Source organism: Lissotriton vulgaris, chromosome 4_1 (genome assembly GCF_964263255.1).
Source record: "Lissotriton vulgaris chromosome 4_1, aLisVul1.2, whole genome shotgun sequence".
In the NCBI taxonomy this organism is placed as follows: domain Eukaryota; kingdom Metazoa; phylum Chordata; class Amphibia; order Caudata; family Salamandridae; genus Lissotriton; species Lissotriton vulgaris.
The window spans coordinates 136,802,832-136,825,022 of NC_141691.1; the positions used below are offsets into that span (position 1 = coordinate 136,802,832).

At 45.0% G+C, this 22,191-nt stretch overlaps 1 protein-coding gene across 1 annotated transcript in view; it reads right to left on the bottom strand.

The window, feature by feature from the left end:
* Window positions 1-22,191, bottom strand: part of SLC16A2 (solute carrier family 16 member 2) — a 558,487-nt gene that overhangs the window by 222,955 nt on the left and 313,341 nt on the right. The window contains exon 2 of the mRNA XM_086918399.1: window positions 9,432-9,576. Within this exon, the coding sequence (XP_086774525.1) occupies window positions 9,432-9,576 (145 nt within the window). The remainder of the gene's footprint in view (window positions 1-9,431; window positions 9,577-22,191) is intronic.

The following is a 22,191-nucleotide window of genomic DNA, read 5'->3' on the forward strand; positions in this document are numbered from 1 at the left end:
TTGGTTGTAAATTGGGTTAAACTTATTACCATAAGAGTAAGGAGAGCTGCTTCTTACATTTCTAGGAAAATGTGACAGATGTATAAATCATACTCAGGAACCAATGGAAACTATTAGCACCCTCTGTTGAGCATTAAGAGCAGCTAAGGCAATCAGAATGTTTAAATTGCAGGCAATAACTTTTGTTACTGGTCACAAACTAAGGTTTTTCTTTACCTTAAGGTTGGAGACAGTGCAGAGCCTCTTGCCTCGGTCACCTCCTGCTGCCATCTCCTTATCCTTTTATCATGCCAAGGGCACTGTGCCCAGCAGGTGCGGGAAAGGGTGTCAGCAGGAGGGGTGAGGAGAGGTGGGCAGTATCGGGAAAACAATTCAGGGGAGGCGGTGGATCCGAGAAGATGTCAAATCAGGGTGATGACTTGGGGTGCTATGACTAGATCATAAATGCAAGAATATCGACTGTCGGCAGCATCGCCTGCAAGATATCAACTTCCACAGTAGAGTCACATTGGTGCCCATGTAATATTCTAACTCCATAGCCAACATGCGCCTCAGTGATACTGTGCCAGTCGGTATCTTTCAATGGATAGTGTTGGAGGTCAATATTTAAAGATCGATGTGGCGGTAGCACACTGAAGCAGGATAGGGCTATGGTTTGGAGAAAAACAACTAGACAACACTAGTCACCAGGAAGGTGCAAGGCCAAATATTTCTTGGGGTTGTGTGATGGAACAACGCATGCTTCAACCATGACCTCATCTTTACCACACATGCCTTCACCACGCATGCCATTACCATGCAGTTTCATGGTGAAGACGCGTTCGGTAAAGAGACATGTGTGGTGAAGATGTGTACTCTACCTGCCCCAGCCCTATAAAGTACCTGACCCCCTATCCTGAGCCCTAAACCACAAACCCTATCCCCAAAAACTATGCCGGCCCCAGTACCCCCACCCTGAGCCCTAAAAATGTCCCCAAGCCCTGAAAACTGCCCCTTTCCTGCATGCCCAGAGCCCTATAAACTGCACACCAGCCCTGAAAACTGCCCCTTTCCACCCCCTGCCCTGAGCCCTAAAACGTAGTCCCCTAAAAACAACTCTGACCCCAGCCCCCATTCCTGAGCACAAACACCAGCCCCCCGCCCCTAAAACCTACCCCCACATCCTCCCGTCCCCCAGCTCAATTTACCCAGCCATGTCACAGTCCGTCTTTCCTGCCGCATTCCTTCCGGTTCCTCTCCCATCCATCCACTGAGACAGCTAGAACGCTGACTGCCTGTGCTTAAGGCATATGCTCGGTTAAGGCAAGCATTGTTCAATTTGCAGGGAAATGGCACTTGTGCTTTAAGGCCACGTTGTTAAGGCCGTTTCCCAGTTGTCAGAGATCCGCAGAGATTGTGGCCTGCTGTGAGGAGAAGCTGACGTGGTAGAAAACAGGCGCGATAACCGACCCAGGTGGGTACGGTGAAATGTATGTGTGATTTTGTGAATACAGAGAGATTAGCATGGAGTGAGCATGAAATGGCTGATCAAGGAAAAACATCAAGCACTAAGTATGAGGCCAAAAAGTTTTTTGGGCGGAAGAAGTCAGAGGAGTCAGGGAAGTTTGGGTCTTGATAGTGTTATTGCTCTTTGCTGCTGGGCAATAACAGCGGTTAATTGCCTCCCCATTGATCGCTCCCAAGCTAAGCATTCCTCGGATTGCAGACCTGAAAGTTGTTATCCTTCTCATCCACCCTTCACTGACTCCCTTCAACCTTTTACCTGTTGTAATAACGCAGGCCAGCAGTGATTGGGCGCTCAATTAATAGCTGTTATTGCCCAGAGCAGTGAGAATTTACGCTTAATGAGCATCCTACATGTGAAGAAAAATGTTAAAATTGGGAAGGAAATGAAAACAAGACCCTTGCTAATTTAATTCACCCCGCATGCTCAGCATCTGTACAGCTTTCTCAGGGAGAGCGGATTGCAGTGTGATTTGGACAGGTCACTTTGCGCTCTGTGTGATGGAATAGAATTTCTAAAATGCTACTGGGCTGCACAGCAGATCAGGTCAGAGTGCTTCTAGATGTCTGATTTTGTCCAGCAGGAGCAGGTAGTCACTGGAAGACGTGTACCCTTGACTTCAATTTATCAAACATCTGCACAGAGACTAACAGCAGTTCATGTTGCAGCTCATCAGTAAGGCCTTGTTGAAATGCGGTTCATGCTCCCCTCATCCAGGCCCGGACTGGCCATAGCGGGCACCGGGCAATCCCCCGGTGCGCCAAGAAACCTCTGGTGTTAGTGCGCTTAAAAAGTTTCATTTAACATAACATAACATAACATGGGTGGGGGCTGGTTTTGGGCCCCTGGGGGTCGTTTTTGTTACAGGGCCGTACCAAAATCGGCCGAAAACCGGCACCGGCAAAGAGCTACGCGGCACCTCCAACCCCCCACCCCCCCCTTCCCCCCAATCCCTCTTCCGCCCTAGTGGGGAAGGGGGCCGGCTGAGCACTTTGCCAGGGCCGGTTGTGGTTCCCAGTCCGGCCCTGCCCTCATCAGAAAGGGCCCTGATGGAGTACAGCTCATGCCGCAGCTCATCAGTAAGGGCCTTGATGATATTATTTTAGACAATGCTACCTTCAGCCAGTGGATTGCTCTAGTAGCATTATAGCTTTTCTGCCTTGGGCTATACCAGTTGTTAAAGGCTCCCACCCTTGTTATAGGATCTTGTCACTACAGAAGTGGGCCTTTAACAGCCGATAGCACTGGGAGTTGAATGTTTGGAGTTGGTCAGCCAATCAGAATGCTCTCTTTGCTGACAATATTTAACACTACAGGCCCGCAAAGGTAGAATTCTGCAGCTGGACAGATCACAATGTCCACAATGTGGGCGAATAGGGAGCACTGGGGGACTGTGAGCAGCCTCCCCTCTAAATGCTCAGGGGATAAAAACAGTTCTGTCCTCCTGCAATACTTATTCTGCCTCTTCTAAGCGAACTGCATGTTCACAAATTGCTGCCAGTGGCTCGTGGGTGGCATGACGGGCACAAGGGGGGAATAGGTGGGCAGGGGGCGGGGGGTAGAGAGGTGCGCAGGTAACAATAAAAATTTTAAAAACGTACCTTCCTGCCGGGTCCCGCGCCTCTGCTCTTGCTCTTGGCTTCCAGGAACAGAAAGCACCCGGCACACAGGTTCCCTTGACTAATCACAATGCTGCAATGCAGCGTTGTGATTGATCTGAGTGCAGTGACACGCACTCAGCAAGGGGCTGGAGGGGTGGGCATGTTCTCCATGAAAGCTGTAATGCAGTCTGCATGGAGAACGGGGAAAGTGCGCATAACTGGTTTGGGGGGGGGCCGAGAGGTCCAACCAAACAGTCATTGAGCAATTAGGAGTGGGCAAACCACTCCTCCACTGCCTTGCTCAGAGAGCAGACCCGCCGACATGCCCGCCCGGCGGCAAAAACATCAAATGATAATAACTGAAAATTATAATCATTTTATGTTTGTGCTTCTCGCACAGCTTGAAAGCAGTGGGCTGATGCTCTACCGCCATAGCGGAGGAGTCGCCACTGTTTGGTATGATAGTCTTGGTCCCTTAAGTTGGCTCCCTCGGCCCCATGATACCCATGGGCGGACATATACTTCATAAAAAAACTAAACATGCCTAATCTCCCCTCTGCATGGTGCCCGCCTTTTTCATTGATATGACTCTCCCTGGGCCCTTCTCCACACTGGGTCTCTTCATTCACAGGGGCTCTATTTCTTGTTGTGGATCACTTCGCTCTCCCCGCTTACATTTTACGTAGCTCCTTTCCCCTAGCGGGTCCCATCACCATCAAGCCCCTCCGCACATGTTGGATACCCTTTTTTTTTCTTTTTTATTTCTCTCCCAGAGTACTGTCCTTCCATGTTTGACATATTTGTAATGCGCCATCGCTTTGTCCCCTGCGTTTTCATTTGCTGCTCTTCCGGAGTTATTAACGATGCAGCCCTTCCTTCCCTTGTTTCATTGGTCTTCTCTTTCGTTCCTTTCCTTCCTCTACTTTCTTCCTTTTCATGATATCTTGATTGTTGTATTGTTTTGATTTGTATTTTCAATAAAACAGATTTGAAATAAAAAAACTAAACAAATAAACTTGTGATTCCTTTGATTTAACTGAACACTGCAGTCAGTTGTGAGAATACCTACCTCTATATCTCAATATTTGACCATTTAGCAATCCCCGCTTTGCACTCTCGCTTGCTTTAAGTTATATATTGCGTGGCAGTGGCGTTCAGCGAAGGGGTGGAGCATACACCACAAGCGGCCCAGTGATTGGGCAACACTGCTTCAAATGGAACTCTGACACCAGAGAGGCACTTTACCTTGTGGCCCCTTTGTTTTAAATACACACTGTAGTCACTTTATGAGATTATGTGCTGCTATGGGGTTGGGCAAGAATTAGGGTCAACAACAGACGTGCAATTACGGCACGGCTGCTGAGGTAGACTGTGCTGGGTTCATTCGTTTATCTCATTTTGACAAGTACTGCTGTTTATAGATTTTTCAGCATTGTTATTTTGGGGATCCGATTGGCTTTCACAGAAGGCAGGAAGAGGAGAAAGTTAGTGAATGATTCAAGGAGAAGGGTGGCCTGTTGGTGCACGCGGCCAGTACCTTTGAAGTTTAGGATGCTCAATACCAAGACTACAAAGTCTTGATCCCACCTCATGTCACTTTAATCCACCAGCAGATACTCCATGCCTCTTTACTTCCCTCTTGCAGGTTCTTGTTCATCCCTGCTTTCTTCCTTTGTCAGTTTTTCTGCCTTTTCTCTTCCTCTTTCCTTCTCCATTTTGTGTTTTTCTCTCTCCTTCTCTGGATCAAAGTCCGATGAGGAACAATAAGGGCTGGTCCTTAAAAAGGAGGCCTGGTGGGCCCCACCTGCAACCACCCCCTCAAATTAAGCACCAGTGCACAATTGTCCAAAGAAATGCAATGAGCCACAAGGAGCTTGGGTTTGGTGTGTAGACTAGCTGGAGTGTAGAGTCAGGGAGCTATGTCCATCACAGCACAACAAGAGGTTTTACTGGAGACCACACTCGCCTATATTGTTCGGGGAAATGAAAAGAGGCAGAGTTCAAGGCACCCATTATTTTAGGTCTGAAAGTACATGACTTTGAGTGAGTGCAGAAGAGTAATGCGTTTAGGAGATGGAAATCGCATTGAATCAAAGGCTAACTGAGGCCTCATTGGTAGGCAGACACAAAGCCCATTTCTAACCTTCATAGTTTTTCTCAAGATGGATTAACAGGCGATAGGAATATAAATGGGGCCAAAGATGGCAAATGGACTGCGGGAGTTGTCTTTCCTTCGTTCCTCCAAGGGCTACTTTCAGTTTGTGCCAGAGGAGCACAAATCAATCGACAGCAACGCTAACCCTAATCTACCTCAGAGAAGGCAGGTTCATCTGTGTATTTCAGAGGGGTGGCAATATGTAATGCTGCAACCTGGCCCTCACCTCACACCTTGACAACCTTTTCACTTTGGGAGCGGGGAGTTCAGAGTGTAGATTTCAGTACAATACTCGGCTCAATTGTTGTTTGAAGCTAGAATTTGTTATTACATCTTATTTCTTTCTGAATAAGCCTAGAGGCATGGCAATCACAAAGTCTCAGTGTCAGTCATTGGTGGGTCTACTACCTGGCCATATTCTCAATGTCAAAGACCAGGACGAGGAAGATGGATGAGATGCAGTAATGATCGGCCCGATTCACAAAAGTAGTCTGAGACAAAATCCTAACTTTACGACTTTCGGTATTCACAAAAGGCATTTAGGAGTAGTAAATATAGGATTTTGTCTTAAGTTTTTTTGAAGTTTTGGTCTTAAAGCAAAATCCTAACTTAAGTTAAACTTAAGATTTGGTCTTAAGACAGAATCCTAACAATACTACTCCCAGATGCCTTTTGTGAATACCGAAAGTCGTAAAGTTAGGATTTTGTCTCAGATTACTTTTGTGAATAAGGCCCGTTGTGGTTAGCTACCAGCCATCTCCGCAGCAGCAAGTCATCACATCCTCATTCCAGTACTTCGCGTCTGGAGGCTCCAGGGCTTCTTGTCTTCTGTGAGGAGGGACTTAGTTTGCTGGTTTAAGAAATGACAGAGTGGGTCAGCTCACTGCTTCCCTAGTGGAGGGAGAAAGGGCGAACTCTGTGGAATGAATATTACCAGTAAATAATCAATTCTTTACAATCACATAAAATGCCCAATAGCCACCACCGGTCTGTACATCCCGAGTGAGCGCACACATGCTATAAGACGCTGTCATGCTGCTGCCACTGTGGCACCTCTCATGAAAATGATGAGCCCCACCGCTGAAATGTCACACTCTATAGCCGGAAATGGCCAGTGGGAGGTCCTACACAAGCCAGCATTGCTCCAGGGGCTGCCTCCTAGCAGGCCCCCGGTCTTTCGAAGTATTTTTCTTTAACCCTTTGTGTGCTCGTGACGGAACCGTTCCGTCACAAGCCTCGGGTGGGCTGTGCTGGTGACGGAACGGTTCCGTCACGGCCCGCTCGCCGTGCCAGCGCGAGGCGAATTCCGCGCCTGCGCTGACGTTTTAAAGAGCGGACGGGGCCGTGACGGAACCGTTCCGTTACAAGCACAGCCCACCCGAGGGCCGTGACGGAGCGGTTCCGTCATTAGTACAGGTGCGCCGCGCGGCCCCGCCTCCCCCTTAGCGCTGCAGCAGAATAGCCGCCGCAGCTAAGGGGTTAATAGGATATATCTGTGATATATCTGTGATTCAAGGTTAGACTAAGATTAAACAGAATATCTAGCACCAACCCATTTCGCCTTTAAGGCATTAGTTGCTGGCCTTCATTAGGGATAAGAAAATGGATCAGGTCACTGTCGGAAAAACATATTTTGTAAAATGACCCTTTCTGAAACTCGTAGACCGGAGCCTGATTCCCCATGGTTGGCTTTACCACGTAAAGGAAAAATAGTGGTCATCGTAATACTGCTCATTGCATTCATTGTGGTTCTTGGAATATTGTTTTTTCTGGACAAAGTCTATCCTGTACATGTGTTTGCTCCCACACCTTCTGCCATCCCCGAACATAACATGATTACTGTTGATTATGGTGAACAAAGTTTACGCAAAGGCTATAGAGATAATGTTTTTATTAAGACTCTACATCATGCTCATGCAGTATATAATGTGACCGATTGTTGGGATTGTGGATTGTTACCTTCTGCTGCTTATAAAAAAGATAGATTCCTAGCACTTCCCCTGACACCGGTGAATAGTTGTGTGGGGTGGTACACTTTGATTGGTATGGTCAAATATTTCCAACAACCGGATTTTCTATCTCCCCGACTATCAGACGGAGGATCTACTATGACAATGCGGGTACGCCCTATGCCCGCTTCTTCTCTTGGACAGTTGTTTACTGACGGACGTTTTGATCAAACATTTTTGGAGACATGTTCGAAGAAAGTAGGACGATTCGGTGAACAGGGTCCTCCACTCAGAATGGATCATTTGTGTTCTCAGGGGTTAAGAATCTCAAATAAAATGCAATGTCCTGCATCGAAATAGATGGGAGTATTGCTTTAATGATGTGCGATACCTGGTGCGTGCTGGTGAATGGTGGGGTGGCATCACCTTAGCCTACCTTCAAGGCTTCACAGCTAATTATGCCTTTCAGGGCCACATTGAGGACAGGGCAGACACCATTCAGCTGGGACTGATCGCCTGGCTAGACAGGACAGACATCCTCTAGCTGGGATTGATTACCAGGCTGGACAGGACAGACACCCTCCATCTGGGACTGTTCACCAGGTTGGACAGGACAGACACCCTCCAGCTAGGACTGTTCACCAGGCTGGACAGGACAGACTCTCTCCAGTTGGGACTGTTCACCAGGCTGGACAGAACAGACACCCTCCAGCTGGGACTTTTCACCAGGCTGGACAGGACAGACACCCTCCAGCTGGAACTGTTCACCATGCTGGACAGGACAGACACCCTCCAGCTGGGAATTTTCACCAGGCTGGACAGGACAGACACCCTCCAGCTGGAACTGTTCACCATGCTGGACAGGACAGACACCCTCCAGCTGGGACTGTTCACCAGGCTGGACAGGACAGACTCTCTAAAGTTGGGACTGTTCACCAGGCTTATACCCGCAGGACGGGGTAAATGTCTTGGTGGGCATAATATAAGCGCCGGTGGCGCCCATCGGAAACCACTAGCTCAAATTAACCACTGACGCACACAAATCCTTACGTCCAAATCTAATTCGGCCCTGAGTTAAATTTTGTTCTGCACCCACCATCTCCACGTCAGGTCTCTGCATTTTTATCTCCTTGGACATTTGTTCAGACACCGAGTAAGATCCCTTGGGCTCAGTGCATGAAAATGTCATCAGCCTGGGCAGACAAGTGTCTGAAAAATAACGTAATGAACTTGGAAAAATGACAGAAAGTGTTCACACCAAAACCCTGCTGCTTGGGAAGATTCACAAAGTATAAGGCGCCTTCTTTATAGGTATGAATCATATGCATCCCAATACGTAAATTGTATTTGTTGACCTAGTGTCCACTTTGTGGTCATAAAAACAGGGAGTAAAACAAATGAGTATATGCACACTTTCACAGATAATTCACTCGACCTGCTTAAATATGTTGAAAGGTCCCTATTCACCCCACACTTGTACAGATTATGAATTTCCCAGTGCTTAGTAAATTAGTAACAAACACGGAAATTCACAAGCACGCAGTAATTTGCACAAGTGCAGGTTAATTTGTCTCTCTTGAAATGCTTTGTGAATCTCTCTCATTGCCTCCGTCCTTGGTGTTTTGGGCGCCTAGAATTAAGGCACGAAAAGGTCTGGTGGCACCCTATGACTTGTTAAGTACCAGTGAGCATTTCAGCTTTTTTTAAATAACAAGATAAATCATACTTAAGATAAAACATGCATCTGTAAAATGATAAGCATAACTAAAAGCAACACGTTAAGACTTGCCCTGCAGGAAATAATCACATGTGCGTCCTACTTTAATTTAAACGATCAACAATGGAATATAGAGTAACAAGTTGCCTGTTGCATAGCGCTTACTACCACATCTCTTATATCAAGCGCTATGGAATACATGACAGAGATTATTATTCAATGTAAAGGTTCTCAATGATCAATCTCAGAAAGATGAAAGGTTGAGTTAGCCCTGCAGGAACTGGAGCCTATAATCTGGTGGTCACAAATCAATAGTAATAAAACAGAAGTGAGACAAAGGTGAAGGAGTGCAGTGCCTGCCTCCATGCACGAGTCCAGCAGTGAGTCGATGGCGGGAGCCACTGAGCAAGAAAGAGCGCACAAACAGCAAAGGCGATGAGAGCAAGAGGCAACATCTGTAAGATCATGATGCTAATTCATGGCTGAGAGAGCACTTCCGCCTTACTTGGTGAAGGAACTGGAAAGAAGTCCAATGAAAGCCACTGCGGCGCCGCAAGATGACGTCAAGCGACAGCCAATCCTGTCGGTGAATATGCTGACGATGGGGGAGCAGAAGAAAATCATGCCCATGGCCAGGGCGCCGACCCATGCTGTAAGAGAAGGAGGAGGTTTGAGAAGTCTAACGTACACAAATGAGGGAGAGAGCTCAGCACAAGAGTCTACACAACACAAAACAACATAATTGAGACTCTCTTCACAACAGTCAGCATTGACACCACAAGGCCCCACTGGGGATTCAAAAAGTGAAATAGGCATTTCAGTACTTATCATTCCATACTTGGTGGTCGTGGGTGTCTTACCTCTGAGGGGCTCATACGCTCCTTGAGTGCAAATAGTCTGCACCTCCAAGTGCTTGCACTCTTTGGCGGTCCTTGGAGGAATACATGAACCTAAGCGCTCAAGGTTTAGTGGCTTAACCTTCGTTTTTTTTTTTTGCTTTTACTTATATACATTTTTATTTGCTTTTACAGTGAATACAATGTAAATTGTAAATTGATACTTTTATAGCGCACTACTCACCCGCAAGGGTCTCAAGGCGCTTGTATGAATACCGCTGTGGAACCCATCCTGTCTTTCCCAGTGAGGCTCCACTCCTGGGCACCCCCAGGGTGATGGCCAGGCATCCTTAGCGTTGTGGGGGCCGTTGTGGAGATTAAGCAAGCTATTGCTCAGAGTTGCAGAGTGGGACTCCATGATTGGAATGATTCAAGCATTTCATCCATCATCTCTTGTTGCAGGTGATGCCCTAAGAGTGGTGGGTATGTCCAGACATGGGTCCTGTGCTCACTGTGCCATAGAACTCAAGCTACACTCTACTAACAAGTCTGGGGTTGCTTGTAGTCCTTTCTGGAGGGGGCTTCACCTGGAAGTTTAGGGCAGACAGTTCTTATGATGAGCACGGTTGTTTACGGTGGGCCTTTGTTTAGTGTAACATGGTGAGTGACAAAAGATGGACCGGAATGAGGTTTGACCAATTACCAGTGACTGAGATTAATTCAGGCATTCAATGCATCACCTTGTTGTTGCAGTTTGTGGCAGGCAGCATACTTGTGGTATGAATAACTCAATTGAACTTGTAGTACGAAAATGTAAAAATGTATGCTCTACTTCTCCCAGTCCTCTACTTGTGCAACACAATATCCCAGTGTTGCTTTGTCATACTAAACATTTATAAAGTGAGCCAAGAAACTGATTACCTATCCAAAAACTTATTTGATATTTTTTATTTATGAAGCACAACGAATGCCTGAAGGCATCTTAGTGCTATCGCCCGGGAGATACTGTATTGAGAATGACAAAAATCAGAAAACTATAGAGGGAGCAAGAAGAACCAAGTTCTAAGGTGTTTTCTAAAGATCATCAGATTTGGTTGGCATCAAAGATGCCACAGCAGATGGTTCCAAAGCTGGCAAGTGGAGTAGACAAAGCTCCTGGGATACCTTGCGGATTTTGGATGTAATCGCACTGCTTTAGAAGCAGCAGATCGCAGACATCTTCTTGGAGTATACCATGAGAATTTTCTCTTTAGATAATCTAAACCTGTATGGAGGAGAGCTTTGTGCACTATGGACAGTGCTTTGAAGACTACTATTATTTTACTGAAAGCCAGTGGAGCTCCAATTGTGCACTAGAGATTGATTTCCATTTTGGAATGTTTTTGAGGAGGCGTTCCACTGCATTCTGCAACCTCTGAAGTTGCTGCATGCCCAGATAAAGGGCATTATAGGAGTCTAATCTCAACAGGACCAAGGAGACAATGACTGTGTTATGTAGTTCAAAGGTAATGAAAGGCAACATTTTCTTCAAGGTTTTTAACATGAAAAACAAGAAGAGATAAGCTTTAGTCTGGTCAATAATGGAGAGGTTGGAGTCAAAGATTACCCCAAGATTTCTCACTCTGGGTACTAGTGTGGGAAAGTGGCCCAAAACCTGTGGCCACCAGGTTTGGTTCCAAAAGTAGGTGCCTTTACCAAAGAGGAGCACGTCAGTTTTTTCTGAGTTTAACTCGAGGGACTGACTGCTTATCCAACTGATGACAGATTGCATACAGGTGTTGAAACGATTCGCCACCTCCTCAATGCTACTGGTGATTGACACCACAATTTGAGTGTCGTCAGCATTGGAAATGATTGAGAAACCAAAAGATCTTTGAAGTGATTCTGCTTGCCCTAATGTAATGCTGTTGCGTTCTTCTGTTAATATGTTGCTTTTCTATTTTGTATTTGGTGATTATCTGCTATGTATCTGCTGTAAAGCGCTCCAATACCCTAGGGTCAGGCCAGCGCTATAGAAAACTTCTTAAATAAATAAAAAAAATAAACAATAATGCCATCACTCTACCTCCTCTCTCCCACACTGGCAAAGCAACATTATTAATACAATAATAATACAGATGTTTGTATAGCGCAAACAGCTACCTCTACTAGGAGGTGTCCCGGCGCTGTAAATCATTATTCAATGAGAAATTTTAAATACTGTGATTTTTTTCAGTGATGACCTTAGTTATGATATTGTTAAATAGATCAATGATGAATCCATCATTGATACATTTACTATGATGACTTGTTGTTATGATGGGCAGTCACAATGTCATCGTCTTCCCTTGTTGCTTTGTAATTTATTTAAGGTTCAGAACCCCAATCCCCCCTCTTGTAAGGTCTTCTCTCCAAGTAGTGTTCAGGTTGGTATATTAAATATTTAAATAGCTTGATGTGTATGGTGTTTATGCTTGATATTAGTTGATCATTGTGGCTGGAATGGATATCCTATGTACTTTGGTGGGATGTTGGTCATTAGCACTATTATTGACTTATGGTCTTTCTTACAACAATACCAGTGAGATTGGGCATTCTACAGCCACCCATTGAGGCACAAAAGTGGCTCTCCCAGTTAATAATTATCTGAAAACCAATTGACAGTAATAGAATATGCATTGACCATGGAGATATTATTAATGGCAAATATGTTATAATACGTGTTAGGTATACTGGATAAAGCGGAATAGTTACCACCAGGCAATCCTAAACCCTTGACATTGTTCATGATGGAACATTGGCATGGTTCCATTTGTGTGTGTTTCCTTTGGATTGGTAACTTCAACAAATTTCTTTAAATATTAATCAATGACACGTTTTAAGAAATCCCAGGTATTACTTATTTTCAAGACAATTCTTAAAATTAAAAATGTCACCTAAAAGTAGGGCTAGCTGGGTCATGCGTTCATTAAATATGGGATACAGCTAAAAAATACAGTTACATGAGGTCATACCTAATAATACTTGGTGTCAATTGAGTGCCTTGCCAAACCTAATGAGTTATTTCCTGGTGTTATGAAGAAGTTAAAGATACGTGGTACTCTAAGAATGAAATGTACAATACTCTAAGAATGACATGTACAGTACCATGAGTGCTTTAATATGTGAAACATTTTATTAATAATACTATATCTCTAGTGAGTGGCAAAAGTATGAGCTACATTGATTGTGAAGGAGGAATGGGTGAAGGAATAGGAACGGAAAGATTCAATGAGATTAAGAGAGAAGCAGTGTGAATTTCAGGAATAACTGGCGGTAAAAATGTGGTACACAAGGAAATTGTTACAGAACAAGTTCGACCAGTTTCAAGAATTACATAAAGTATTAATGCAATTGTAACACAACTGGCTTCCAGTTTATGCTTTCCTGGAAATAGAGATCAATAAAACGTTACTTAGCCCAATTGTGTCTTTAGAGGTCTTCACACCTGTGTCCTGTGTGCTCCATACCGTGGTTCCTAAAACTGTGGAATAAGTATTCCTTTTAGCACTGGACTATGATTAGTGAGGCAAAGCAGTAGAAGGCTGACTTGGGGTACTGTTGTAAGCTAGAAACTCAGAAGTCAGCACCACACAAAATAACAACCAAGAGTGCTTAATTTGTAAAAAAAAAAGTTTTTCCTCTTCACTTTTATCTATGCTCTGCTCTCTCTTCTCTCGATCTTTGCTCTTTACTATCACTCTACTAGCAGTGATTAGCCGTGTCTCTGTTCTATCATTTGTCTGCTATTTTTACTCTGTTCTGTACTCTACATCATTTCTTTCTATCTTCTCTCTTCTTAATGCTCTCTTCTTTACATCAAGGCTGCTTATTTTTTGTATCTGATTTACTCTCCTTTTCTTCTACTTAGCTCCGTCTTATCTCTCTCCCCTCCTGTTGTTTCTTTCTTCTCTTTACTCCTGCTCTCTCTCATCTATAACACTGCGGCTGCCTGTGACCCCTGTCGTCATCCTGTACATGTCCCTGTTATTTTGAACTCTGCGTTTTCCTGTTGTCATTCCTAAAGAAGTGGAAGATGGCGTGTTTTACTTTCTTACCTACACCGAGTGCAAACACAAAATGTACACCAAATGAAAATGCATTTTTTGCATATATTAATCAGTGCGGTATGACTGGGTTTATTGCGGAGCAGACAGCTACTCCAGCACAGCAGATGATGTCACTGCTAGTGCTGCCTGTTATTAGTAGGTCCAGGTTAGGCGACGGGATCAGCATCCACTGCTCAGCTTGCTGTGACCCTGCCGGATACAGCACAGGCATTGTCCCCAACCGTAATGATGCCAAAGCCGGTAAGTATGGCTGTGGTGCCTACTGGACTCACGCACGCTCAGCAATTACCACAGATTCTACAGGTGATGCCATGGCACACAAAAGTTGTGTTGGGCCACAGCCGCATCGAGCACGTTGAGGATAGCAGCAATGCAGGGCTGCAGGATATGCTACTCTGGCTACAAAGCAAGTGGAAAGTCCACACTTACTTTTGTTTATTCTTCCTCAAGAGCCCTCACCCCCAAGCTCCAAATGCGCTTTTGCAGCTTTCCAGTGGCGTCACTAGTAGGGTGTGGGGTGTGCGGATCGCACCGGGTGACACTATCGCCTGGGGTGACACCAATCATGCACCAGGTACGATTATCCTCTTTGGAGAGCTTAACCTGCCCCTACTCTCCAACGATAGATCATTGACCCCCATTATTTAGAATACTCCCCTTCGGAATGGAGAGGCGGTTTGGGAGTACTCCATTGCTCACTTCCTGTGCGACCCTTAGCAGAGGTCGTGAGACACCCTGACCCAGTGCTGCGAGGCCAGACTGGCGACGCCCAGTCTTTGCGATAAGAAAATGAGCATGCTTATTCACGGCTCGGGCCCTCAAACTCTTGGGTGTACAAGTGGATTGGTGTAAACCTTTTACGGGACCCACACACAATAAACAGCACGTCCACCGGCAATGACTTGAAAGCTCTCCTCTTTTACTTCTAAAATGACTCAGTTTAAGTGTGTGCACGTATATTGATTGAAACACACTGTCTTCATGAACAAGTGTCCTTGCGTCCTCTTTCGATCCAACAGTGCTTTTCTTTTTCTGCTGCTTCCTTATAAACACTATTTGCTCTTGCACCGGTCCCTGTGAATTTAATTAGTGATCGTGAGGTGGTTAGTGTGGCAAAGAGGCTGCGGCTCACTGAAGCTGCAAGCCCGGACAAAGCTAAGGGGATGGGTGGGTGGCGCTACGGCAGTCTAGAGTTGACTGACAGCCTGCAAGCAAGCTCAGGGTAGCCCAGCAGCAAATAGTGTGCAAGTTCCGTTTTCTGGGCTGAGACCGAGGGTTGCTTCCTGCAGTAACCCCCGGTCTCCTATGGGCAGGTAGTAGTATCCCTGCTCTAGGCAATCACAACGCTGCCATTGCAGTGTTGTGATTGGCACAGGGGAGGGAGGGAAGTTGGAAAAACGGAGCAGCCCAGGACCGGTCAGGAGCACTGAGGCGGCGCGGAGCGGTCCCAGGCAGAAAGGTACGTTTTTTTAATTATAACAAACCCCCGCCCCTCTCCCCCCCTGCCACGACCCCTACTGCCATGCCATTGCACTCCGGTGCCGACAGTAATGTGGGAATGTTAGGCAGTGACTTTAACTCACTCACCTACTCCTCCCTTTCCCTCACACATTTACCTGTACACACCCTCTGCCTGTCTTTCCCTCCATTTAATTTGCTTGAAGGAGATCTGAAATAAAGAGCTCTTGTTTGTTATTTAGCAAGCCCATGGGGTAAGTCGTTAGGGGGTGACACCTTTACCCGCACTGGGTGACACTAACCCTAGTGACGCCTCTGCAACTTCCTTGCCTCAACTCCGTCATGAGCCAGCCCCCAGCTACAATTATCCAATGAGAGGCCTAGGCTCAGGCAGTGGCAGGGTGCAGCAGGCTGGGGGAATAGAATGCAAGCCATAGTTTGTCGATGACTTCTTGGACTTGTCTTCGGCGTGATGACATCATCACTAACGTGGCGATACACAATCATGCCTGCCTGGACAGGCGTATCCTGGCCTGTCTATGAACATTTACCAGCCAGTCACCATGCAACAAATGTTATTATTTTGATTTTGAATGTGAACAATTACTATAGAGACCACCACCTGCAGGGTCAGAAATTGTAGCCCCTGTGAAAGAAGTGCTGGTGCTGAGCACCTGAAAGCATCTGCTCAAATTAAGCACTGATAAAATCACTGACTGGTCATTTTTTTTTAATAAGGAAAAGTACTTTAATGCACATACAACAAAATACTACACATAAAATTGCAAATATTTGCAAGCGCTCAAGTAGAACTACAGATTGCAACTCCACAGAAAGGGGGCTCGCACCAGGATACAAATCCTGTACCCCAAATAAATGTTTTATGGGCCAACCAACTCCTAAATCTAGTTCCCTTTATCTGAAGTGTACTATGTAACAGTTCATGCAAAAGCCAGCCCTGTCCTCAAAACAGTAGTACCCGTATATAAGTCAAGGAAAAACAATAAAGCTTTTCACTTTAAAAAAGTCATGTATATTGGCTTTGTCAGAGGTAGTCACAATCAAATTAACATGATATCGACATTCGTCAGCATTAAAAACAAAAAGCTATTTGCTTTAGCTTCATAGGAATTCATTTGTTTTTCACATTATCCAAACCAAGCCTAGTATCTTTAAACATAAGCTTCTGAATAAAAATACATGAAGCCCATTGCCTTAAACATGAAGACTTTCCTGTTTGGCTGGCTGCATAACAACCACACCTGATCCTACAACACAGGGCCTTACAACCTGTCCTCAAGCTTGTTACTGTGGGTGTCCTACCCCTCCTAGGCCCTCCTTCATCCTTCCTGGGAGACTTGAGAGTCAGACACGTATGTCCTGCAACAGGGGCCTTATATGTGTGTACTGCTGCCTTCCAGCAACCCCAACAAATGGTCAACATTATGCAGGTGGCCCTGTTCTTAGGGGTAGGTAAATGCTTGAAAAAGATTCAAATTTGCATTTTCTCTCTCCTTACCTGCTTATGGAGCATGCTGATGCTCCTACGACTGTCCACAGGGGAGGCGCTGTTTCTTTTTGGTTTAACGCCAAAAAATAGGCCTTCACTTTCCATCATGGGGCACCCGCACACACACTATCTCCCTACCCATCAGCTGGCACGTGGGGACTAGATTTTCCCTTCAACTTTCTCAAGGGGATACTTGAAAAACGGATATTTGCATTTCGACCCATTGGCCCCATTGCTGCTTCCACAACGCTGTGCATAAGTGGCGACTGCAAAATGAGACAATTCAGTCACTACTAGACCGTTCTCTGTGGTATTGGTAGCACTGTGCTGCTGATGGTGGGTTCCAGCCAATTGGTTCAACCGACAAGTGGTCTCTCAACTCTCAACATTTACAATAAGGATATCCGGCAGCCTTCCAACACCCCCTGACACTGCTGCTTTCTCCTTCTTAGCAGGAGCATGTTTGTAGAGTTAGACGCCATGCAGGCAAATGGTAAGATCACAGAGTGGTTTGAATAGTTGCTGGATCAAGTTATTCCCCTCAAGACCCACACTAGACGAGGGAAAGACAAATCCATACTGTGATATACTCCCAATCTCCGAAAGCTTAAATAATCAATCAGGGGTTTGTAGAGCACAACTACTCAACCGTGAAGGCCTCAAGGCTTGGGAACTAGCATGTAAAATAGCAGAAACAATCTGGAGAAGAGATTATTGTGAGAAAACCATGCCGAAATACTGTGATACTATTATAGTATATCACTCTTAAACTTGTCAAAAACAGAAGTAACATACTTTGATGGAAAAATCAACTGCACTGCTAATTCTTCGAATGAGATGTTTCGTACAATAAAAACCGTCCGTGAATCCTCCTCTAAGTTCCCCGCTTTGTAAACCTAATCATCACGGTGTAACGCCTTAGCAAATTATTTCCTGGAAGAAATTCAGATCTATAACACATCCCTCTGAAACTGGAAATAATAGATCTAACGATAGCCCGCCCCCCTCAAATCCGTAGTCACTGGATGTGATCCCTATCATGACACTGGACAATCGCACAAATATCACAATGTAAAAAAAAATCTGGCTCTTCTAGCAACCTGGTCCCCCAAGGGTCCCAGCCAGAGTATTAGATGAGTCAATCCCCACTCTGATTGAAATTGTAAATCTGTACCTAACTACAGGATGGGTTCCAAAGGCATGGAAACATGCCATGGTCATAGCCCTTTTACAAATGCCTAATCCGGACCCTCTCGAACTGGCAAAGTATCGCCCTATCTCTCCTTCCAGGGATAAGCAAAACCCTAAAAAAACATGTGAATCTAACGTGGTCAATGTTTTTGGAAAATCATGATATTCCTTATTCCATCCAGAGAGGATTCGCCCCTACCACAGCACAGAGACAGCCCTTCTAGCTGTGGTAGAACAAGTTAAAAGGCTGCTAGATCAAGGAGGTTCGGCAGCAAATATCCTTCTTGATCTACGCTCAGCTTTTGATACAGTAAGCCACAACATTCTTGCTAAAAGACTACAGAGTGCTGGACTCTCTCGAACCACTTTAGCCAGGCTGAAGTTCTTCCTTGAGAAGAGCACCTTTTAGGGCTTCGATGTGGGCTGGACATCAGAAATTCTTTCCCTAAAATGTGGGGTTCCGCAGGGCTCCTCGATGAGCCCGACCCTTTCTAACTTGTACATAAGGTCAGTTGCTGAGATCATTCTTCCCTACGGTATCTCACTAGTATTCTGCGCTAACGATACGCAACTGGTCTTCTCTCTCATCTTAAGTCAAGACTCCCTCTATCCATCATTAGGCCCCTGTTTAGAGAAGGTGACCACGTGGATAAATAGCTCCTGTCTCAAATTAAATGGAGACAAGATGGAGCTTAGGTACCAAGGCAACAACTTTAACTTAACCTTGGACCTGGGCTGGCCAAGCTGTATGGGGAGATCCTCCCCAAGAACAGCTGTAAAGAGCCTCGGAATGTGGCTGGATAAATCTTTTAAATTTGACTCCCAGGCAATAAAGCTCACAGCCACTTGTCATGGCATGCTGAGAATGCTTTGGAAAATTCTCCCCTATCTTCCTGCCAAAGCAAAAAGGCACAAATTTTTACTTGCCTGCACCACAGTAATTCACTTTACCGGGGAAAACTGCAGATAATACAGAATCCCGGGACTTGAATACTGTACAACATCCCCAGACATCAATCTGCTAGACAAGCCCTGTGCTCTCTTCAGTGGCTCCCTGTGACACAGAGAATAAAATTCAAATCCCACAGGGAAAATTCAAGTGCCCACAGGGCACTTCTTGGTAAAGGCCCTATGATTTCCTGTTGCCTGGTATTTCTTTACACTCCCGGGAGATCTCTGCTCTCTCCGAATACCCATCTGGCCAAAATTCTCATCATTAAAAGGGTAAACGATGGAGGGCGATCCTTCGGTTACAATGTGGCCTAATTGTGGAATAGCCTCCCCCACTCCCTAAGACTGATCAAAAAAAATAACTCCATTTTAGGAAATCATTGAAAACCTGGCTTTGTCTAGCCTGGCCCTGCTAAATCCCCTTAACAACTTATTTCCACACTATCAGCGCTGGGATGCCTATGGGTAGCTATGCGATATACAAGTGTTATATAATAATAACAAATAGGGACCTGGAATTGCCCTCTCGTTCAGCCATGGCGATTTCCTGACATGGTTCTTCCTAGTAGCAGCCCCAAAGCCTTTTGCAGCAGATCAATCTCCTTTCTTGTATTACTCAGTCACCCAGATCTTTTGCCGCTTGTGGGGTGACTGTGCTCAGTGAGAGACTGATGTGCCCGCTCCATAAGTACCAGTAAGCAACTGTGTTACTGATTGAGGGGGTGGAAACCCTGCTCAAACAACAACCACAATCCTTGTCAGGGTGACCCACAAAAGTCACTAGATTATCCTGTGCTTCGAGGCACTGTGTTAAGTATTTATGCAGCAAACAACCAGTAATAAAGTGGGAACACAACACAAGAAAATCACACAGCAACTATGAAAAATAGAGAAAAAAATAATAAGTAAAATGACACCAAGCTGAATTAAATCCAATGATTAGAACAGGAGTTATAATTGTTTTCAACATTTTAAGTGAAAAAAGCACCAATTGTAGGTATATGGTCGGCCGAGACTGGGGCAAAATCAAAAGTTAAGGGTTACCGTGATGCACCATGGGTCGAATACAGGAGGTGAATTGAGCTTGGTCTTGGCTTATCTGTGGGCGTAAAACAGTTTTTGAAAATAAGTTCTTATGAAGGTAGACTTCTGCAGGTAAAGGCAGCCTGCAGTGTTCCAGGAGGAGACTGTCATCATGAGGATTTTTACCTTCAGACTTTTTTACTTTTTTGGAAGTTGAAAATCTCCAGCTGGATGAAGCTGCAGGCTGTAGCCAATGAGGGCGCCACAAGGCCTGATATGTTCGCTGGGTGGTCCCGCAGAACAGGAATTGCTGCTGCTGAGAAGAGCGTAGCTGGAGCTACTGTGGAGTCAGGCCCACGAGCAATTCACCTTGGGTGGATCGCCTGGTAGTAGGTCCTGTTGGTTTGTCAGTTCTAAGGCCATTTCGGGTGAAAAATGTTCTACATCCCAACTTTTAGGGTTTGTCAAGAGCAGCATTTCCAACACCACTACTAAGGGTCCAAGATTGTAAAGGTACTACTTAGGGGATCAGGACTCACTCCAGCAGATGCCAGGTGCAGAGTTCAAGGTCTCTGGATCTTACTATGTCCCTGAAGCTCACCCAGGAGGCCAACCAACTAGGCCTGGAGCCACGCTGGTAGTCCTGGGTCCCATTAACAAGACAGGACTCAGGCAGCAGAACAGGCCACTGGGATACAACGCAGGTGTCAAGCAGCAGGGTAATCCTCTGGGGGTCCAATGCACTCTCTCTGAAATCTTCTGCAGGCCCAGGAGCGAACTGAAGAGTTGGTCTGAGAGTGGAATTTTTATACCTGGTATCAGCTTTTGAAGTGGGGAAGCTCTACCGTACCCCCACATCTAGTTCTGGAAAGCGAAAGCTCCTTCCATCTCCTGACATGGCTCCAAGAAATCTAGGTTCACAAAACACTACTGTTAGGTTTCTTGTGTGCTTTAATTAGCCCCTATGGAACTGCAAGTGGAGCAGGGAACAGCTCAGTTCCACACATCCTGTCAGAATGGCTTATCCTGCCCACACCTAAGCCATTTTGCATAACTGTCTGGGAGGAATATACAATGTCTAACAGCAGGATCGGGTGACCCAGGACATTGTCAGCAGGCACCAAATGGTTCGGACAAGAAAATGCCAACTTTCTAAAAGTTAATATAAGGAGGTTGGAGACCCAATATACCCTTGGAGTCTTAGGCAGAGTTAACTATATCAACAGATTTGCCTACAAGGGATTTGGTTTAGAGAGAGAATTTCTACTTCATAAGTTCAAAAGCTCCAATATCATAAAATTCTGTAAACTCCTGACTTGTGAAATTGAGGTTTAAATGAGATATATCCCTTTTTCATTTGTATGCATTTGCTATCAACCATAAAGTTGAATGTACCCTATGAATTTTTGAAAATCATAAAGAAAATATATTTTTCATAAAAGATATCCCAGTGTTTGTTTTGTTGTTCTATACTTCGGATTGAACATTTTTGTGCATTTAATGCTTAAATTCTATGATAAAGACTTTAATGATGTTGGATCTGTTGAACTTATGAAGTAGAAATTCCCCCTTAAACAAAATCCCTTGTAGGCAAATCTTTTGATATAGTTAACTTTCTAAAAGTGGAATTTTCAGAATTGTAACTAAAAATACAACCTTATCATTAAAGAGGATTTGAAATTACAATTCATTTGAGCCCAAGTATTACATTTCTACCTGTTCCTACTCAAAAAAAGTTAGCACTTATTAAATGTAATAATATAACCCAATGTTACCCTATGGGAGAGGTAGGCCTTACGGTAGTGAAAAAACGACGTTAGGTGTTTTTCACTACCAGACATGCAAAACTTAGAAACACATCCTACTTTTTAAATGCAACACAACCTACCCTATGGGCTGTTTATGGCCTACTTAGGGGTGACTTTAAATGTATTACAAATTAGGGTTTAGACCTGGCAAAATGATTATTTTGCTAGATCGAATTGTCAGTTTAAAACTGCACTACAAACTGCAAATGGCAGGCACGAGATATCTTTAAAGTGCTATTTTCGATGCAATCCTGCCCAAAGGACATCAGAGGTCCATTCACTAGTTGGCTAGGTTCCGCAGCTGAAGACGACCCATGACATAATAAACACTGGGGATTGGACCTCGGCCTGTTTGGTGCAAGGGGTTGGGGATAAACTTATGAAGTAGAAATTCTCTCTC